The 19,660-nt window shown below is 49.2% G+C and overlaps 2 protein-coding genes across 4 annotated transcripts; both read right to left on the bottom strand.

The window, feature by feature from the left end:
* Positions 1 to 209: 209 nt before the first annotated feature.
* On the bottom strand, positions 210 to 12,326 carry kansl2 (KAT8 regulatory NSL complex subunit 2). Of its 2 annotated transcripts, XM_079742506.1 has the most exons (10): positions 12,282 to 12,326; positions 10,990 to 11,247; positions 10,118 to 10,284; positions 8,595 to 8,709; positions 7,481 to 7,644; positions 5,311 to 5,474; positions 4,784 to 4,883; positions 3,226 to 3,479; positions 687 to 888; positions 210 to 493 (listed from the first exon to the last, which is right to left on the bottom strand). In XM_079742506.1, the coding sequence occupies exons 2-10, from the start codon at positions 11,238 to 11,240 to the stop codon at positions 456 to 458; spliced, it is 1,455 nt and encodes a 484-aa protein (XP_079598632.1). In that variant the 5' UTR covers positions 11,241 to 11,247; positions 12,282 to 12,326; the 3' UTR covers positions 210 to 455. The 2 variants fall into 2 exon arrangements, with proteins under 2 accessions (XP_079598632.1, XP_079598631.1); XM_079742505.1 differs by lacking the exon at positions 210 to 493 and having other exon boundaries at positions 518 to 888.
* A 252-nt stretch (positions 12,327 to 12,578) lies between these two features.
* Positions 12,579 to 19,633, bottom strand: ccnt1 (cyclin T1; the record flags this gene model as incomplete). Of its 2 annotated transcripts, none has more annotated exons than XM_079741777.1 (9): positions 12,579 to 15,987; positions 16,086 to 16,156; positions 16,250 to 16,413; positions 16,611 to 16,683; positions 16,755 to 16,817; positions 17,968 to 18,028; positions 18,522 to 18,650; positions 18,764 to 18,845; positions 19,461 to 19,633. In XM_079741777.1, the coding sequence occupies 9 exons, from the start codon at positions 19,631 to 19,633 to the stop codon at positions 14,686 to 14,688; spliced, it is 2,118 nt and encodes a 705-aa protein (XP_079597903.1). In that variant the 3' UTR covers positions 12,579 to 14,685. The 2 variants fall into 2 exon arrangements, with proteins under 2 accessions (XP_079597903.1, XP_079597904.1); XM_079741778.1 differs by having other exon boundaries at positions 16,611 to 16,656.
* Positions 19,634 to 19,660: the final 27 nt, after the last annotated feature.

The raw sequence follows: 19,660 nt of genomic DNA, 5'->3' as shown, positions 1-19,660 counted from the left end.
GCCCTGCTCCTCAGAGGCCAAACACGGCCCGGCTCTGCGCATGTTGCACTCAAACTGCTCACTTCGCTCCTTTTTATTTATATGCACATTTCTTCTACCCACGAAGAACAAAACAAATCTCTTGGCTTTCAAGAAATCAAGACAGGAAACAAATCAGATGTGGTTTAATCAGAGGCTACTGGTCTTCAACTATTAAGAGTAGACACATGGCATGGCATGACACATTTATTTGAAAAGTCTGAACAGCCATCAACAACTAATTAAATACACCAAAACCAGACAGAACAGATGATTCACAACGGTAACCGTGTAGAACGAGCCTAGTAAATGGTTGTCATGGAGAAACTGATCTACATTGTAGACATTGCCATAGCTGGCCCGATCTAAATCAAAACGAGATGCTCCTCGTCGTTGAGATGGTTGAGAGGAAACAGGATTCAGGGGTCCTCATCTCTTCAGTGTCTTCTCCTCTGGCCTCCTCTGACACCGCCTACAGGATGTGAGCAGAGGGCTGAGTTATAAACACTGCCGGTAGCCATGGAAACAAGGCAGACTTGCTATAATCAGAAGTCAACAGGAATATTTGCCAAACGCCGGTCGAGTCAGCGTTTTGACGTTTTGTGTCACACACGCTCCCCAACATTTGTGGATTTTTAATACTATGTTTTTTGAAAGGTACGTTCCTATCAGCGCGTTGACTTGGTCCTGGATGATGGCCTCCATGTCCCCCTCGCTCAGCTCGGGGCCCGCGGCGTCCCCGTCATCCGTCAGGATGTCCATGGGCGCCTCGGCGATGGCCCTGATGCTCTGGTCTTCCAGGGCCAGGGCTGTGTCAAACTGCAGGGGAGAGGGGGGCCCCTGCATGCCGTCCCCTTCCACATCCAGGTCCTGGAGAGAGGAGGGGACAGTTCAGGCGGATGTCCAGACGGGAGGACGCCAAAGCTGGCCTCCCTGCTAGGGTTCACGCTCTCCGCTACGCGCAGCAACACGGCTGTCCGGGGCCTCGCTCGCACGTGGCGTGGCAGTATCCAGCGGGGCGTTCATTCAACCTCTGTGGACGCCAGCCGCCATCGAGTGTGCATAATGGGAGGAGCTCCCTCAGTGGGGAACCTTTCCAGTCTCCAGAAATGATTGAAAAGAGAAACTTGTTAGCAAACCCAATAAGCTGTACTGCTATTACGATGGGTTCAGCCTTACAGTGTTGGTGCGTTAACATAAACATTGGCCCGGTTCATACTGGTCCTCAGAGGCGTCCTGTGATTGGTTGGCTTGCTCTGTGTGAATCTAAAGCGTCATCAGACCACCCTTTAACCGCATCTCCACCAATGGGACTGTTAAATACCTAGGTCTCGAGCATGCACATATCGGTGGCAGATTTCCCTGTTCCCATTCACACATTAACCCATACAGGAAATGTTCCGGGACATGGGTAAGCAGGGTCAGGCTTCAGGGTAAGACTGCATGTGTGAAAGGTGCTTTGGTTACAAGTTAACAAATAGGTGAACTGTTAATCCAACAGCAAAATCGAGTGTGACATACAGTTGAAGACTGGACCACGTGGAAGAATGCCTTGTATATAACAATGACGTGAACTTAACACAATAGCGGCCAAGGCGGCTCAATACACTCGATTCTGATTCAATTTTGGCATAACCGCGATCTGATTGGCCGACGGATCCGTCGCTGCCTGAAAAGTTGAACAATTCTCAACTTTTCGACGCAGGCCACGGAGCCGAAAAGGACGGACGGACCCACAATGCATTTCGCGAGCGCCCCGTGCAAAGTCAATGAGATCCGTCGACGGACGGAGGTAGTGTGAATGCGCCCCAACACCTCCATGGACAGAGCTGCTGGGAGTCACCCAGACTAACACCTCCACGGGCCGACAGAGCGGGAGTCACCCAGACTAACACCTCCACGGGCCGACAGAGCGGGAGTCACCCAGACTAACACCTCCACGGGCCGACAGAGCGGGAGTCACCCAGGCTAACACCTCCACGGGCCGACAGAGCGGGAGTCACCCAGGCTAACACCTCCACGGGCCGACAGAGCGGGAGTCCCCCAGACTAACACCTCCACGGGCCGACAGAGCGGGAGTCCCCCAGACTAACACCTCCACGGGCCGACAGAGCGGGAGTCACCCAGACTAACACCTCCACGGGCCGACAGAGCGGGAGTCACCCAGACTAACACCTCCACGGGCCGACAGAGCGGGAGTCACCCAGACTAACACCTCCACGGGCCGAGAGAGCGGGAGTCACCCAGACTAACACCTCCACGGGCCGACAGAGCGGGAGTCACCCAGACTAACACCTCCACGGGCCGACAGAGCGGGAGTCACCCAGACTAACACCTCCACGGGCCGACAGAGCGGGAGTCCCCCAGACTAACACCTCCACGGGCCGACAGAGCGGGAGTCACCCAGACTAACACCTCCACGGGCCGACAGAGCGGGAGTCACCCAGACTAACACCTCCACGGGCCGACAGAGCGGGAGTCACCCAGGCTAACACCTCCACGGGCCGACAGAGCGGGAGTCACCCAGACTAACACCTCCACGGGCCGAGAGAGCGGGAGTCACCCAGACTAACACCTCCACGGGCCGACAGAGCGGGAGTCACCCAGACTAACACCTCCACGGGCCGACAGAGCGGGAGTCACCCAGACTAACACCTCCACGGGCCGACAGAGCGGGAGTCACCCAGACTAACACCTCCACGGGCCGACAGAGCGGGAGTCACCCAGACTAACACCTCCACGGGCCGACAGAGCGGGAGTCACCCAGACTAACACCTCCACGGGCCGACAGAGCGGGAGTCACCCAGGCTAACACCTCCACGGGCCGACAGAGCGGGAGTCACCCAGACTAACACCTCCACGGGCCGACGGAGCGGGAGTCACCCAGACTAACACCTCCACGGGCCGAGAGAGCGGGAGTCACCCAGACTAACACCTCCACGGGCCGACAGAGCGGGAGTCACCCAGGCTAACACCTCCACGGGCCGACAGAGCGGGAGTCACCCAGACTAACACCTCCACGGGCCGACAGAGCGGGAGTCACCCAGGCTAACACCTCCACGGGCCGACAGAGCGGGAGTCACCCAGGCTAACACCTCCACGGGCCGACAGAGCGGGAGTCAACCAGGCTAACACCTCCACGGGCCGACAGAGCGGGAGTCACCCAGGCTAACACCTCCACAGGCCGACAGAGCGGGCGTCACCTACGTCGCTGAACTCCAGGGGCAGGCTCTCCGTGGGCTGTAGCTCGGCAGCACTCAGGTACATGTCTCTGGCGGCGGGGGTGAGCTGTGCCTGCGGGGGCGCTGCCTGCTCGGGCTGGTACATGGGGGGCGGGAGGTTCAGGTGCAGCGGGCAGCGCGGCTCCTCAGGCTGGCCCATGTGCACCGTGCGGTTGCACGGGACCTCCTTCACGCCCGGACACAGCTTGAAGAGCACCTGGCTGCCGTCCTGGTGGATGTCTGAGACAACTCGGTTAGGGACCAAAGTTAACCGTGGCACGGTAGGGTATCGACAGCAACGTGCGCATTCAGGGAAACAACAACAAAAAAAAAAGAGAAGCGTCATTCCGAGCGCGGATGGTCGCCCATCTAATTAGATTACTGCATTACGTGTTTTCACAACGTGCTTAGAATGGTTAAGCGGTTAGGCATTGGACTGTGCACCAACAACTGAATGCTTCTGAACAATGAGGTCCTGGTGTTTTTTTACTAAAAGCACGAACTAAGCCGCAGCTTTAGCCTGTGTTCACAGGGTAACACTGCTCGCTCTGTATCATTATCCAGGTTTCTCTTTATACCTCAGTACCAGGAACAGGACATTTGGTGCCCGTCTCAATGATGGAAAAATAGGTCATTCCTGTCCTGTAAATGGATAGAAACAACGACAAGGTCGGACAAAAGTTTTCAAATGAAAAATTTTCAAAGGGCAAAGTGACGCAATCAGTAGATATAAATGATGATCGCCTCAGACATCAGGGGATGTAGCCAGTTAAAGGGTGAAGGATGAAGATACAGATGAGACTTCATCCCAAGCTCCTTGGGCTACTTAAGTTGATACCAATAGGTTGGCTTGTCCTGCAGGGTTCTGTATACTGTATGTCTTGTTTGAGGCCCTGGTGAGAGAGGAGCTGACATGCCACCATCCACACGCTGTGTGAGTGTCCCGAGACAAGGTGCCTGCTGTGGGGACAGTGTATAGGTGAACCGTGTGACCTGGCCTTTTGATGTCCAGCGCACGACAGCTGTTGACGCCGCCATGTGACAGTGCTCTGAGCTGCTTAGTGTTTCTTCCAGCATAGCTGGGCATGCCCCCCACGACTCTGGGGAAGACCCCAGGCCATAGGAAGGACTTCATGTAGGCGCTGTTTGAAACCAACCGCTACTGCAAGCGGCTGGCCTTGATCAACGCCAATACGAATGTCCCCCCGCAGGGAGAGGCTACACGGATCATTTTCTATGTCCACATATCCGATGAGATCCAACGGAATTACAATCGTTCAATCTTGAATACTTGAGTTGATAAAAGGCATTTTTGTATCTGAACATGGTGACATCCTCATTTAAGGGGAGGAATACTGATAGTGTTGTTTGCACAGTCAGAGTGAGTAGCGATGCACATCTGAGATAGGGCAAGATTCTCATTGATAGTATTCAGCTCCATTCACGGCCTTACATTATACTCTGCTGACCAACTCTGCCCCCGGTGCTCGAGCATGGTACAGCAGTATTATATTGATCTCATTAGCGGGTAGATGGAAGGATACGTGAAACGCAGTGCCGGGTCAGAGGCAGGCTGGGATTGGTACAGCGGGTCCCCTCCACAAAGGAGATGCACTTCTCGTACACTGTGATCGTGTTGTAGGGCTGCAAGGAAGGAAGGGCCAGTTCAGTCAACGGACTGAATCCAAAAGACAATAGGACCACACAAGACAGAAAGCCCACATACCCAGTTCAGCTGGGAACAAGCTCAAGCAATTGTTTACTCTCATTCAATTATTTACTCTGAGTTTTCTGTTCTCATGTTAGTGTCCTAAGACAGAATGAATATTTAAATATGACACGATACCACATAGCTGCAGGTAAACGTGGTGTCTACAGACAGCGTTGCCAGATTGGGACAGATGTACCGCCCAATCTGGCAACCCTCGCTGCAGGCAACACTGTCCACAGGGCCAGTCCCCGAGACGACCCTGTGGGGACTCTGGGCAGACCCAGGCCTCACGCCTCCACCGGGCTGCAGACGGCCTCACAGGGCGCCCCGAGGAGGGCGTCAGGAGGAGGGCGAGCAGACCTGGGGGGCGCCCTCGGTGGCGGCCTGCCTCCTCTCTCTCAGCTGCCGGTGCAGCAGCGCCTCCACGCCGTAGCGCCGCCGGTAGCGGCGCAGCGCCTTCAGCTTCTTCAGGTTCTCCCGCTCCTTCAGGGACAGGCCCTCGGGGCCGGTGAGCAAGCTGCTCCCTGGGGAACACAGGCCAGAGAGGCAGCAGTCAGCGGGCCACATAGCGCTGCAGACCGCGACCACCCCCAGAGGTCACTCGGACCCCTGTCGTCAGAGATCGAGCTGAAATAATGAGATTTTAGATCTAGATGGATCTTGAGAAGAAATGTAGAGTCTGAACGACCGATAGGTGAATGAGAAGTGACTCTTTGATCTTGTTTGACTTGAACTCATCCAGTGTTTCATAAGCTGTACATAACGCTCATGGAGCATTGTCTTGAACAGAGCAATAAATCCTTAACAGAGTGGGAGAGCTGTGTGATGACAGCTGTACCGCAAAATAAGGTTTGAAAAGGATGCAAATTGTAATAGCCGTAGCCAAAGGAAGTGGTACATGGAGCAGGCATGTGAAGGGGCCCCTCGGTTCAAATGAAGGTCCCTGTGCTCCATCAGTCCTCCCTATGGGCTCTACTCCATCAGTCCTCCCTATGGGCTCTACTCCATCAGTCTTACCTATGGACTCTACTCCATCAGTCCTCCCTATGGTCTCTACTCCATCAGTACTCCCTATGGTCTCTGCTCAATCAGTCTTACCTATGGTCTCTGCTCAATCAGTCTTACCTATGGACTCTACTCCATCAGTCCTCCCTATGGGCTCTACTCCATCAGTCTTACCTATAGTCTCTACTCCATCAGTCTTACCTATGGTCTCTGCTCAATCAGTCTTACCTATGGACTCTACTCCATCAGTCCTCCCTATGGGCTCTACTCCATCAGTCTTACCTATGGTCTCTACTCATTCAGTCTTACCTATGGACTCTACTCCATCAGTCCTCCCTATGGGCTCTACTCCATCAGTCTTACCTATGGTCTCTGCTCAATCAGTCTTACCTATGGACTCTACTCCATCAGTCCTCCCTATGGGCTCTACTCCATCAGTCTTACCTATGGTCTCTACTCCATCAGTCTTACCTACGGACTCTACTCCATCAGTCTTACCTATGGTCTCTGCTCAATCAGTCTTACCTATGGACTCTACTCCATCAGTCCTCCCTATGGGCTCTACTCCATCAGTCTTACCTATAGTCTCTACTCCTTCAGTCTTACCTATGGACTCTACTCCATCAGTCTTACCTATGGACTCTACTCCATCAGTCCTCCCTATGGGCTCTACTCCATCAGTCTTACCTATGGTCTCTGCTCAATCAGTCTTACCTATGGACTCTACTCCATCAGTCCTCCCTATGGGCTCTACTCCATCAGTCTTACCTATGGTCTCTACTCCATCAGTCTTACCTATGGACTCTACTCCATCAGTCTTACCTATGGTCTCTGCTCAATCAGTCTTACCTATGGACTCTACTCCATCAGTCCTCCCTATGGGCTCTACTCCATCAGTCTTACCTATAGTCTCTACTCCTTCAGTCTTACCTATGGACTCTGCTCCATCAGTCTTACCTATGGACTCTACTCCATCAGTCTTACCTATAGTCTCTACTCCTTCAGTCTTACCTATGGACTCTACTCCATCAGTCTTACCTATAGTCTCTACTCCTTCAGTCTTACCTATGGACTCTGCTCCATCAGTCTTACCTATGGACTCTTCTCCATCAGTCTTACCTATAGTCTCTACTCCTTCAGTCTTACCTATGGACTCTGCTCCATCAGTCTTACCTATGGACTCTGCTCCATCAGTCTTACCTATGGTCTCTACTCCATCAGTCTTACCTATGGTCTCTACTCCATCAGTCTTACCTATGGACTCTACTCCATCAGTCCTCCCTATGGTCTCTACTCCATCAGTCTTACCTATGGTCTCTACTCCATCAGTCTTACCTATGGTCTCTACTCCTTCAGTCTTACCTATGGACTCGTGCTCCACCAGTCTTACCTATGGTCTCTGCTCCATCAGTCTTACCTATGGACTCTGCTCCATCAGTCCTCCCTATGGTCTCTACTCCTTCAGTCTTACCTATGGACTCTGCTCCATCAGTCTTACCTATGGTCTCTACTCCATCAGTCTTACCTATGGACTCGTGCTCCACCTTGCGGTTGTGCAGGTAGCGCCTTTTCTTCTCCTTCAGCAGGTGCTGCAGGCGCTTGAACTGGTCGATGTAGAGCGACTGCAGCCGGATGAGCTTCTCCCGTGTGATCAGCGCCACCTCCTCCGCCGTGTATACCCCTGCGTGTCTGACACAGAAACCCTAAACGTTATGTTCAAGCTCACATCCAAAACAGACGCACTGGAGACATTTGGACTTCGGTCGGATTGCAGCTTGCTATAAATGTGAATAACTCAAGGATGGGGCCAGTGCTTTGAAAATCTATTTAGAATTGATTAGATAACAAATAAATGCCAGGGCAAAGCACTTTGAATCCTTCATCCTTCATTGGCCAAATCTGTTAATTCACTTGTTTAACAGATTGATTCCACACATGAACTTGGTGTGCCACAAGAGCCTTGGGAGGACACATGTTTCTACATCCCAGGCTGAGGAAGGGGAGCCAGGGGACATGACAGGCAGCCTCTTCCCCTCACAGCGGCAGAAGCAAACTACTGTATTTGAGTGTCAATGGATGCATTGTCAGTGCTAAGCGTGAGCCCGACGAGGGTTAGGGTTAGACCTGCAGCCTTGCTCTACTTTTCAGCTGCAGATACATTCAGGTTTTCCAAATAGCAAATAATAATAATAATAATAATAATAATAATGGATTGAATATATATAGCGCTTTTCGAGACACTCAAAGACAATTAACAGTGAAGGGGGGGGGGCCTCAATAACCACCACCAGTGTGTAGCACCCACTGGGGTGATGCACAGCAGCTGATCGGCGCCAGAACGCTCACCACACACCAGCTTGAGGTGGAGAGTGAGGGAATTAATGAGTCAGCTGGTCATACAGGAGGATGATTAGGGGGCCGGATTGAATGAGCCTGGTTGGGCCAGGACACCGGGGAAACCCCTACTCTTTGTGATAAGTCTTTTATGACCTCAGTGAGTCAGGACCTCGGTTTTACGTCTCCTCCGAAGGACAGATGAGACACTTTGCAAGAGATAAGCAAGTTAAAGCCAAGTTTTATCATCATAATTGACCCAATGTGGTATAATGACACCATGTGTCCGAGGACCTGAGACCTACTTGAGAGGGTCTTCATGATCACTGTCTATGCTGTCTGCTTCACTGTCAGGGTCTCCTCTCCACGTCTGGTCCAGCACCAAGGGCACCGGCTCCTCCTCGCTCAGACTGTCCTCGTCTAGGAGAGAGACCACAACATAAGGGACCGCTGGTGGGGGAAATGGAGGCTTCCAGCGGGTCCGCTCGGTCATTCGGATATGCAACGTCTGAGGGCCTCGAAAAAGGCCCTCAGACACACGACGACCAGAACGCCAACTGAAGTCAGCAGAGTGGACCGTTCACGTCGTGTTTTGAAGAGAATGGCAAAAACATCAGATTTGACCACTTTTTTCTCTAAATTGGGGACTTATTTCAGCAACAGTGAAAAAGGGCATGGATCAATTAATAAGAGACGATATTTAAAGAAAAAAAAAAAAAAGGGTTTTGGTTCTCTTTAACATGTATGACAAAGCGAATCGATTCAAAGGTTCTGAAAGTGAGGCTTCCACTGCTTACTTGATGCTCATCTTGCTACCCGTGATGTTGGCACAATTCCTGAAAATATTGAAAGCACTTCTGTCCAAATTTGACAATGATAAACATTCAGAAAACCTGGATGGAAAGAGGAGCCAATTCAGAGTGAATGAAAGAACCAGTCTTCCTGCAAAACTACAGGAAATTCTGATGAATTTGTCCTTGAATCATGTGGTAAAGATGGGATGGGACATGCTGAAAAGTCATTGACAGAGTTTGGTTTTGATGTTGAAATGAAATATATCCTGTGCTGAAAACGTCTATTGCATGAACTTTTGCCTTTGGGGTCCATTTATACGTGTGTAGTGACTTTCTCAGCTTTAGCTCATCTAAACAAGCAGAAGAACAGGCTGAATGTGGGGAGAAGACTGATAACAGCTGTAGCCACACCGACCCTACAACTATCAAAGCTAAACAAAACTCTCCTTCACTCAAATAACAAATTAAAGGACTTCAAACTGCAACTGGGTGAGTCTGAATATCATTTCTCTCTCTCAAATGACGTGTAAATAAGTGTAAATCAGTAGTGTTAGACACTAGAAGTTGAATACGAGTTCCCTAGAACAAATGGAGTAGATTCATCAATACGCATGAGTCAGGGTGTACTAATGGCATGGCAGAACAGCCCAAGGGCTGCAAGACAGAACCACGTTAATCATGCATCCATGTTTTGGTATAGACGTTTGTTTTTAAGGTCGTTTCTCCGTACAATAAGTTAAAACACGCAATTTCTATCAAGGGTTGGTATCCAAATCAAAACTGTAGCTGAACAATTGCACTTGCAACAATTGTCATGTTTTCAAAAGCAACTTATATTCACCTGGCAGTTGGTGGCAATCTGCGACATCCCCGCTAGTTGCTACGGGACTTTTAATTATCAATTAACTGAATTTCTTTTTTGCCTGTTAGCATATTAATAAATGGATGGTGCGTGACTGAAAGGCCCAGTCCAGTTACTATGAGCACTAGTCAGGGTGACCCTGTAATGCCCCGTCCTCGGTGCCGCTGCTCACCCAGGATGCGGCTGGCCTCGCTGCGGCCGTCCTCCAGACTGTCTGAGCGGCTGTACCCGCTGAGCTGGGCCAGCAGGGCCTCCGGGGACGGCCCTGAAGAGCTCTTCCTGAGCTGAGCTCGGAGGGCCATGGCGTTTCTCCGGGCGTGCTCCGCACAGAATGACACTCTGGGGAGAAGAGGAGGAGGCAGAGTATTGGACGTTGCAGTGTGGTGTAGGGCAACACAGACATATGTGTCAGTTTGATTACCCCTTAGCGTCGGTCCCCAGACAACCAGTAAACAACAGTATGGTGTGTAAATACACAGCCACTCATAAAAGTAGAACACAGAAGGTGTAGCTTTTGTTCAATATAAAACATCTTGAAACTCAAACAGTTTTGTGGATTATTCACGGGGAAGATTTTTCCATAATGAAAGATGGACTGAAACCCTCCATATATCATGACCAAATATGTACGTGTTCTTCTAGAATGTATACAATGGCCAGCTACACAGTTATCCGTTCATCCAATACGGCGTGGGACATTATTTGCTTCTATTTGTCACATATTATTCAGCGAAGGTGTACTGCATGGAGACATTCTGGATCCTAACCAACCCACCCGTCCACTGACCCAGCCTAACCAACCCACCCGTCCACTGAGGCAGCCTAACCAACCCACCTGCCACTGACGCAGCCTAACCAACCCACCCGTCCACTGACCAAGCCTACCCAACCCACCAGTCCACTGACCCAGCCTAACCAACCCACCCGTCCACTGACCCAGCCTAACCAACCCACCCGTCCACTGACCCAGCCTAACCAACCCACCCGTCCACTGAGGCAGCCTAACCAACCCACCCGTCCACTGAGGCAGCCTAACCAACCCACCCGTCTTTCTTCTCCACCTTCGGGGCGGCGCTGGGGCAGCGCTTGCCGTTCTTGGTGGAGACGTAGCTGCACTGCTTGTAGGGGGCGCCCTTGTCCTCCAGCACGTGCTTGATGCAGAACTCCAGGCCTTCCAGCCGGGGCTGGGAGCAGGGCCTCTGGGTGAAGGCGCAGGTCATGGGCTCCTGGGGGCGTGGCGGCTGGCTCACGCGCCCGCGGCTCGACGGCAACACGTGGATCCTTATCCTGTTCATTGCTGAGCTAGACCCCGTAACACGAACCACATTAGTAATAGGTATGAACAGTAGTCGTTGGTTTTTTTTTACGGTCGTCATTTTCAAGCCAGTTCCACTTAGTGAGTACCAAAGCTGAATCATTTTGTTCTAAAAAAATATGTGCCTCGATCAAATGAACCTGTCAACAGCATAGTTGAACAGAGGCTCAGCATCGCTCTTCATGTCAACATGGCCCTTTTAATAAAGACATGGCCCGAGGAAGGGCGGGGGCTTATGACTGCGGGGTGTCAACACAGTAGTAACCATGACTACACCTAGCAGCAGTTACCATGACTACACCTAGCAGCAGCTACCATGACTACACCTAGCAGCAGTTACCATGACTAGCTGGCTACACATCTCTGTCAACTGATAATGATCAACTGATCATTACTTCAGGGGGAGATCTAATCTTCCATATACGCCGTGTTCCAGCTTTATTCACTCTAACTATGCAGTATCCACATTGAATATTTCACTATGCACAACCTCTATTTTGGCACCAAGATGATAGCCCTTGCAGTTGTCCAAATATACTACATTTACTTAGGGTATGTTATTTTCTGGAGAAAAAACAGCCACGTGGTAGCGACTATCGATATTATTCAAGGTATGTATCGAAGTTAGAAAATCCAGTACCTAGCTGGCTACTGAACACTAGGAGGAAGTTGTGTGATGATTATATTTGAATTCGTCTGCAGCTCTTGACTGAAACTATATCTGAAGAGGACAAAGATGACATTAGAACGCGTCCGTAATGATGAGATGATCGATACTGATCAAGCCAACTGCCACTGGTCGGAGCCACGCCTCCTCCGGCGTCACCGCGCGCTGCTGGCCGCGGGGTCGCCATCTTTGTTTGGCAATCGCACTAGTTACTAATCAGCAATCTTTTAACGCAACGGATTATAACAACGTTTGTGAAAGAGGAGCGCTACGTGGTGAAATGTGTTGATAACGAAGAAGCTTTTTTATTTTAATGCGCTCATTAAAAGTGTTTATAATGAGAAAACGCCTTACCTTCAACTGCACCGCCCAACGCTGCGCTTCTCCTCAGCACACTGCGGCGCTTCAGACCGCTGCTGCGGCGGGGGGGACAAGGCCCGCCCACCTCCTCCCTCATTGGTTGACCCTCTTACGCTCGGAACGTCATTTGAGTCATGCTCACGCCCAGGCACTGATAACTATTTGAGCACATCCTATAACAAAAAATGAACATGAAAGCAATTGTTAAATTCTTAAAGTATTTATTGACATAAGATTATATCAACCACATATCAAAAGGATCAGTGTACACAAACAATGCTTTAACTGAAACAAGATCTGTAAATTATTGAATTCCAAACCTGAGTGTAACTTAACATTTAACATTAGGATGTGACAAATATGGACCATGAATAATTACAAAGGTAGAGTTGTGAATTGCATTTCTGAGGCTGCATGACCATGCGTATCTCCCTTCAATTTTCAGATTTCTGAAGTTTGATTTTCTTTAGCTAATATAAATCCTGATATAAAAACCTAGAATTAACCATTTCCGAATATGATGCAACCTAGTGATATTTACATCTATTATAATATATTATCAGTTAGACTAACACTTTAAGCCCATTAATAAGCATTCTTACTGGGATAAATATTCAGTGCATTTTACATTTCTTATTGATCAACAGAAGATTGATTCCTGAGAAGAATATAATTCTCATCTGAGCATAGTTCTTACACCTCATGGGGATATTAAGAAAATGTGGCTTACAAGTCCTTAAGTTATGGAGAGGTGCGCTCACTTGAACCAACTTTTTAAAACCTTTATGAAAGATAATCTACAGCAGGTATTGAGCAGGTATCAATGCAAATCATACAATCATTTTATATACAAGTTCACACAACGTGATGATAGCCAATACTGTACCACCTTCCTAATGAGTACCCCTTCAGGTGTTCTGTACTACAGGCGGTGCAGGAACAGATCCTCTAAGAGTCAGACCTCCGCCTCTCACCAGGTGCAGTCACAGGGTTTTTCAAAACATGTGGCATCACAAATGCATACCTGGAAATCCTTGCCATAATTTATTATATGGATACTCAACATTAATTGTGTACATTTGAGTTTACACAACAGCACATGTGGTCTGCATAATAGAAGACCGTAATTAAAATAAAATAGAATGGCCCTCAAATAAACAAGACATGCACTCACCTATTCAACCTTTTAAACTGTGGATAGTGTCAGAACTGTTTACACATACACCTTGTTCAGAACATGATAAAACACAGCCATGACATATGCTGGCCGTAATGAGGACCATAGTTATTCCAAACAAGAAACGTCGACAAAAAAATGTAGCTTGTACATCCAAACTCAAAACTTGTACTTTAAACTGAAGACTGAGCGGTGTTATGGCCTTCCGTTGTTTCTTGATGAATACTTGGCCTAACATGATTATTATGCTACCACTGATTCAGGCAGCCTGCCCACTCTGTCCAGACAGGACACATGATGGGAATTCAGACTGACAGTACCTTAGGCTATACACTGTAGACATGTTCAATGACCTGGACAACAAGTTTGGTACAAACATTTTTAGTGTGATTATTTCAGAATGAACAGTATTCATCTATTTTACAACCATTTAAAACAATGACTGCAAAACCTTAAAAAAAATAATAACCAGGCTTCCTTAAGTAAACTTGATTTTCCAACTTTTCTTATCAAAATGTAAAAATATTTTTTGTTTTACAATCTTTGTACAGGAGCATATGAAATAATGCAATAAAAAAAAAAAAAACAGAACAGGGATGGGGAAAATATGCTATGAGAAGAGTAAAAAAAACAAAAAAACAACTGCTACAGACATGCATTCAAGCCAATACATAAAAACAACTCCTGACTGATAAAACTGAAAGCAGAGGCTTAGATATTTTATCAAGAGAACGTTGCTCTTCAATCGCATTCAATTAATAAATACTGTACTATAAAAACATATTTAAAAGAATCGCCAGCAAGACTTGAAGTAATACCTACACGATGCAATGGTTCATCTATAATTTCAAGGCGTCTGACTTCTTTTTTTACAGTGACGGCAAAAAAAGCCACATCCCACCATCACATTTCATTGGAGTTGAGGTCATACAAAACGTAACATCAGAAAATAGTATTTACACGTCTTCCCATAAATATCTTGTTCCTCAGAGTGTCGTAATTTTACCCCAATTTGGAGAGTTTCTTTTTTATCACAAACTATACTAAAGCATGTTACAAATTATAAAACAAGTAAATGTCATCCACCGTAGGCTGAAAACAGCGACACATGATCACAAACGTTTCAAAAGGAGGAAAAGAATCCCCTGTGATGGATCACAAAGCAATACCATTGTGTAGAACGTCAAGTACAGTACACGTCCTTGCGCGCCCCTAAAGCGGTTATTTGGGCAGCGGAGGCAGAGGGGGGGGTGGTTCTGACGGAAGGGGCGGGGGCCGGGCGCTGTTGCCCCTGGAGCTGGCCGCGTAGCGATAGTCCCCGTACTGGGGTCTGTAGTCGAACATGGGCGGCGGGGCGGGCTGAACTCCTTGAGCGCTCAGCAGGGAGTTCAGCATCTCGAAGGTGTCCTGGTACTCGTTCGACTGGCCCCCGGTGGCGGCGTTGTGTCCGTTGGTGTCCGCCTTGTCTCCCTTGCCGTGGGGGTAGCTCCCCTGGAGGTGGGCCAGGCCCAGTGGGGGCATGCTGTCCGGAGCGTGCCCCAGAGCGTGCACCGAGGAGGAAGACAGCGCCGCCAGCTGGTAGGCGCTGCGTGAGGACTTGCTCATCTTGGGGGCGGGGTGCGGCGCCGGGGGATCCTGGGGGTGGCTCCTCTTCCGAGAAGCCGAGGAGGAGCTCAGCCGGGACGAGTCGCTGGGGATCTTTTTGCTGCTGCCGCCGCCGCCGCCGCCCACGGCGGCCCCCGCGCTGGAGGAGTGTTTGTGGGAGGACGTGGAGGAAAGCGGGGCACTGCCAGAGGAAGAATGGTGGTGGTGGTGGTGATGGTGATGGTGGTGATTCGAGCGTTCCCTGTGCTTGTCCCGGCTCTTCCCCTCCTCCCCTGAACTCCCTCTCTGTTTCTCCGGCATCCGGATCCTCACTTTGATGTCCTGGTCCTGACTGCGGCCGCTGCTGCCGCTGTGCCCGCTGCCCGCACCCAGGGGCAGCCTCATCTTCAGGGAGCTGCGCTCGTGCCTCTCCTTCTCAAGGGGGATTTTGAGGATGATGGGTGAAGGGTTATTTACATCTGAGGAGGAAGAAGAGCTCGAGTGAGAGCTGGGCTGCTGGTGATGCTGCTGCTGCTGCTGCTTGTCTTTCCTGGGATGCTGCTGCTGACCAATGAGGGCTTGGGCCGCGTTGGCATAGTCCCGCTTCACGCTGGCCTCCATGTTCTCCAGCTTCCTCTTCTGGGCAGCCAGAACATCGGCGTTCTTGGCGCGGTACTCGCTGAGCGACACCTTGGCCGGGGCGTGCACCTCGTGGTTGGCCTGAGGAGGCTCCTCAGAGCCGGGCTTCATGTCGGGGTGCCAGTGCTGGGCACTGCCCATCTCCACGCCGTCTCCCAGGGAGGAGGAGGGGCCCGAGAGGCTCATGAGCCCGGCCAGGGTGGTCTCAGAAGAGGCCATGGAGATCATGCTCATCATGGCGTCCGTGGGGTCCCCCTCGTCCTGGGCTTTAGACTTTCCTTTTGCCGTCTGACCCCCGGCCTGGAGCAAAGCATGTACGTGTGCATTACTGCCCCGATACATCTTTATACATGACCCACTCATCTCCAAACCAGAGTTCAACCACTCATCCGACTTACTTTCCAGTTACGAATCCGTTTTAATCTGCTAGGCGTCTTTTCCAAGATCTGCAGAAACTCATTCGTCAGTTCTGAAAGAGGAAAAAAAAGGGAAAGGTCAGAATGACCGGTGAAGCAGTGAGGCTTCTCCCGTCGACGGTTACCGCTCGTCTCCCAACACTTACCGTCCAGCAGCTCCAGCGTCACAGTGGGCTCCACGTACTCCCACCAGTGCTTGCTGTCTGTGGAGACTGGGATCTCCCAGTTGGACCACTTGCAGGCCAGGTGGATGCAGACGCAGGCGACGATGGGCGGGCTGTACTGCAGGCAGAATGTGGTCAGGTGCAGACTAGACACCGCATTGGGGTCCCGGGGGGCGCATCACACACACACACAACACAAGGAGACAAAGGAGACATCATCAGTGGTGGACCAGGGACAGAGAGATAGGACTGTCACATAGTCATTATCTATACCAAATGTTTAGCCCTCCTTGACAAATGACAGGCCCTTAGAGAAGGGGTTCCCAGAGAACCAAGGTCCTACCTGTTAGTGGCCATGAAGTAGGAGGTCTGGGCCAGGTCCTTACTCGCTGGAACGATAAAACCAGAGAGGCATGCTGACATATTCAAACGGATTAGTCTTTCATTTCAGTGAGGGGAATGTCATCTTGCGTATGTTGATGCTTACCTCTAACGAGCTGAGTACACTTGACAACGTGTGTATGAGGGTGGTCAATGGTGATCTCGAAAGCTGAAAGCAAGGAAAGACAAAAGAAGCATCTGATCAATACAGGCTCCCACAAACTCTAGACACTCTTGCTGTGTTAGACCCGATTGACTGCTGCGTGTTAAGTGGAAAAAATAAAACTGCATGATCTCCTCAGGTGGTGACCTGGGCAGAAATATGAAGCGTCAACATGGACTTTGTGTGTTACGGTTTGGCGTTTAACTGTTTATCCCCATTGGTTGACCTGGGGTTGCATCAACTGAATCTGGTAGAGATGTGAAAGCACTTTTACAAATCATATTAATATGTTAAAGGTATATATAGACAAACATGATCTGCCCGGCCTCTGTCTATTGGGAAGAATACAGAAAGGTTAACACTAGAAGTAGTAAAGACCGTTACCAAGATGAAGCATATTATCACCGCGTACATCAACAACTATTTAAAAACCACTCAATTGATAAATATATGGATGGGCATTTATATATTTCTCAGATCAGTGAGCTGCAAGATTCAGCCTTTGATAACATCGTCTGCCCTTTATTGAACGTGCCGACAGAGTAATATGCCTCCGGGTGTTTGAGCCGGAGAGGGGAGCTCATCCAACCAGTACTTTGAGCTACTCACTGCAGTGCCCATTACTAGCCTCTGCTAAAAATAAAAGAAAAAAGCTTTAATGGAAACTAGGTATCCAAAGTAGTCCTAGCAAGACATTGCTTCAATGCACAGGTAAACGTAATGTTCTTCACCAATTCCATGGTTGGAAAATGTTTACCGTTTTGAAGACGGTACTTATTTTTGAAGAATTGTATAGCAAGCTTGTATTAGTCATTATGCCTACACAAAGTTCAAACAAGCATTGATAGATTTTTGAGTGCCTTTCTATTACTAAACAAATGATGCCCAATCCTATACAAAAATAACACCAATAAAAAAAATATATAAATGCCAATACAGAAGATTATAAAAGGACATAATAGTAGCAAAGGTAAAGGGTGTGATGACTGAGCAGACAACTCGTACTCATGAGTACATGAATGGTCTTTCCAGTGCTGGCAACTGCATGTTAATGTTCTGTGAACGAGATCATAAGTATTATTTCAGCCCTTTAAGCACATCTCTAGCTTTTGGGAGAGGGGTTATCAGGGGACCCAAGTCTTCAATCCCAACTTACCCAAGGTCTGGAGTATAATGCTCTCCAGAATGACCAGGTCTTGGGCTTGTTGCAGGTAAGCCTGAGGTTAGAGGACAGGCAGGTTACTTACTGGGAGCCACTCTCTTTTAACTCGCTCTCGCCTCATCTCTCATCCGGCATCCTGCTTTACAGTGCTACCCTTTATGGGAGCAATGGGCTGAAAGCATTCAGTATCCCCATTGTTTATAATAGCAAAATCAGTCACACAATCAAGCAGACTCCCCCAAAATGGCTGTGAAGGTTAGAGTAAGGAACAGGAAATGCGAAAAGCCAAAACAAGCAAAAAATTGGCTTGATATTACATATCATCCATTCTAGAAAGAGAAAAGTTATGGTGAGTAAATTTAAGATCCAATTAAAGCCAAAAGCTCTAAATGCAGATCCAACCGTTGGCCATCAGAATGTGCCGTCATTAAGTCTATCGCTGAACGCTCCGCTTCAGGATTAAATAGCGTAGACTTCGGTCACATCCTCCAAAGTAATTTCTTGAAGGAAAAGAACCCATTTCCTGTTCTGTACTTTCAAATACTTACGTCACTGCGTACGTCAGGCGATGGATCCTGGGGGTTAAGGCAGGCATGTGTCACCTTGATAACATGCTCCAATTTCCGGGGCTGCTCTTCCACCTTGGCAGCCAGGAACAGCGTGGCTGGAGCGATGACCTGATGGCCCAGGGAAACGGTGGTACAATTAAACATCTGCTTAAAGGGAGTCACGCAGGTCACGCAGTAAACACCGAAAATATGAAATAAACTATAGCTATAACTTTACTTACATTTCTGTGAAATCTGGTGAAAGACTGCACCATGTAGAATCGGTGCATGTACACAATGGCAGTATTTATAGTAAGCTGTGAGCTGACAACGTTTTATTAAGGGCAATAGATGCACGTTTGTGATTCTGTTTAATTCGCATGATCGGCCACATATAAGCAAGCAAGAATAATGACTTGTTTACAATGTTACGGATGTCTACAGTTAATGACACTTTAACCACGCTTGTAAACAACATGAGATTCTTGCACATTCAGACCAAGCCTGGCTGCAGAACCAGCTTCCCAAGGTTGTTTATGTGGACTTTAAATAGTATTGTAACTCCCTCGACACTTAATTTGTCCAAGCGCATCATAAAACTGCCGCTGTTGTTTGCAGTCGTACAAGTTCAATAGTTTGACATTGCTTTTGCGACAGGAAACCAGGAGGTCCCACGGAGGTCTTTAAGACCCGCCTTTTAACGGAGGCCCTGGTCTCCATTAGGTGAGCTGCGGCCCTCTCGGTTCAGCCTGCTAACCTGGAGCAGCGCACAACCTCCCCCGCCTCACTTTGACCCGCCATACACCACCCACCGTCCGTCGGATAGTTATCTAACCGCGCCCACCGCCGACTTTAACCCCACATTAGCGGTACCTCCACCCAGACCGGTCCCTCTCGGCAGGCTAACGGGCTAGCAGCTCTCCTCTGGACAAAAGATACACGTTGAGCCTCTGTCCCATGTCCTGCAGGAGGTTCGCGGCCTGTTGTCTGTAGGACAGCTCCTTGTCACAGTCCAGGCCTGCTCGCCGAGAGGGGCTGTTTTCGATCTGCTGCCGGGTGAAGTACCATTTGTTATTGTTGCTTGCAGGAGGAGATGGAAACGAAGCCGCCATTACTGAGGAGAACGATGTTTTAAAACG

The sequence above is a fragment of the Pollachius pollachius genome, assembly GCF_949987615.1.
Source record: "Pollachius pollachius genome assembly, chromosome: 8".
Classification (NCBI taxonomy): domain Eukaryota; kingdom Metazoa; phylum Chordata; class Actinopteri; order Gadiformes; family Gadidae; genus Pollachius; species Pollachius pollachius.
Note: the sequence above shows the minus strand (reverse complement) of the source record. Positions and strands in the feature narration are given on the sequence as shown.

Excerpts from the sequence above, each read along its gene's own strand:
- kansl2 (XM_079742505.1), bottom strand. The coding sequence starts at position 11,240 with ATGAACAGGATAAGGATCCACGTGTTGCCGTCGAGCCGCGGGCGCGTG. Across the intron at positions 8,710-10,117 it reads CGAGGCCAGCCGCATCCTGG|ACGAGGACAGTCTGAGCGAG; the intron begins GTGAGCAGCGGC and ends TCTCTCTCCTAG. Across the intron at positions 889-3,225 it reads TGCCCCTGGAGTTCAGCGAC|GACCTGGATGTGGAAGGGGA; the intron begins GTAGGTGACGCC and ends TCCTCTCTCCAG.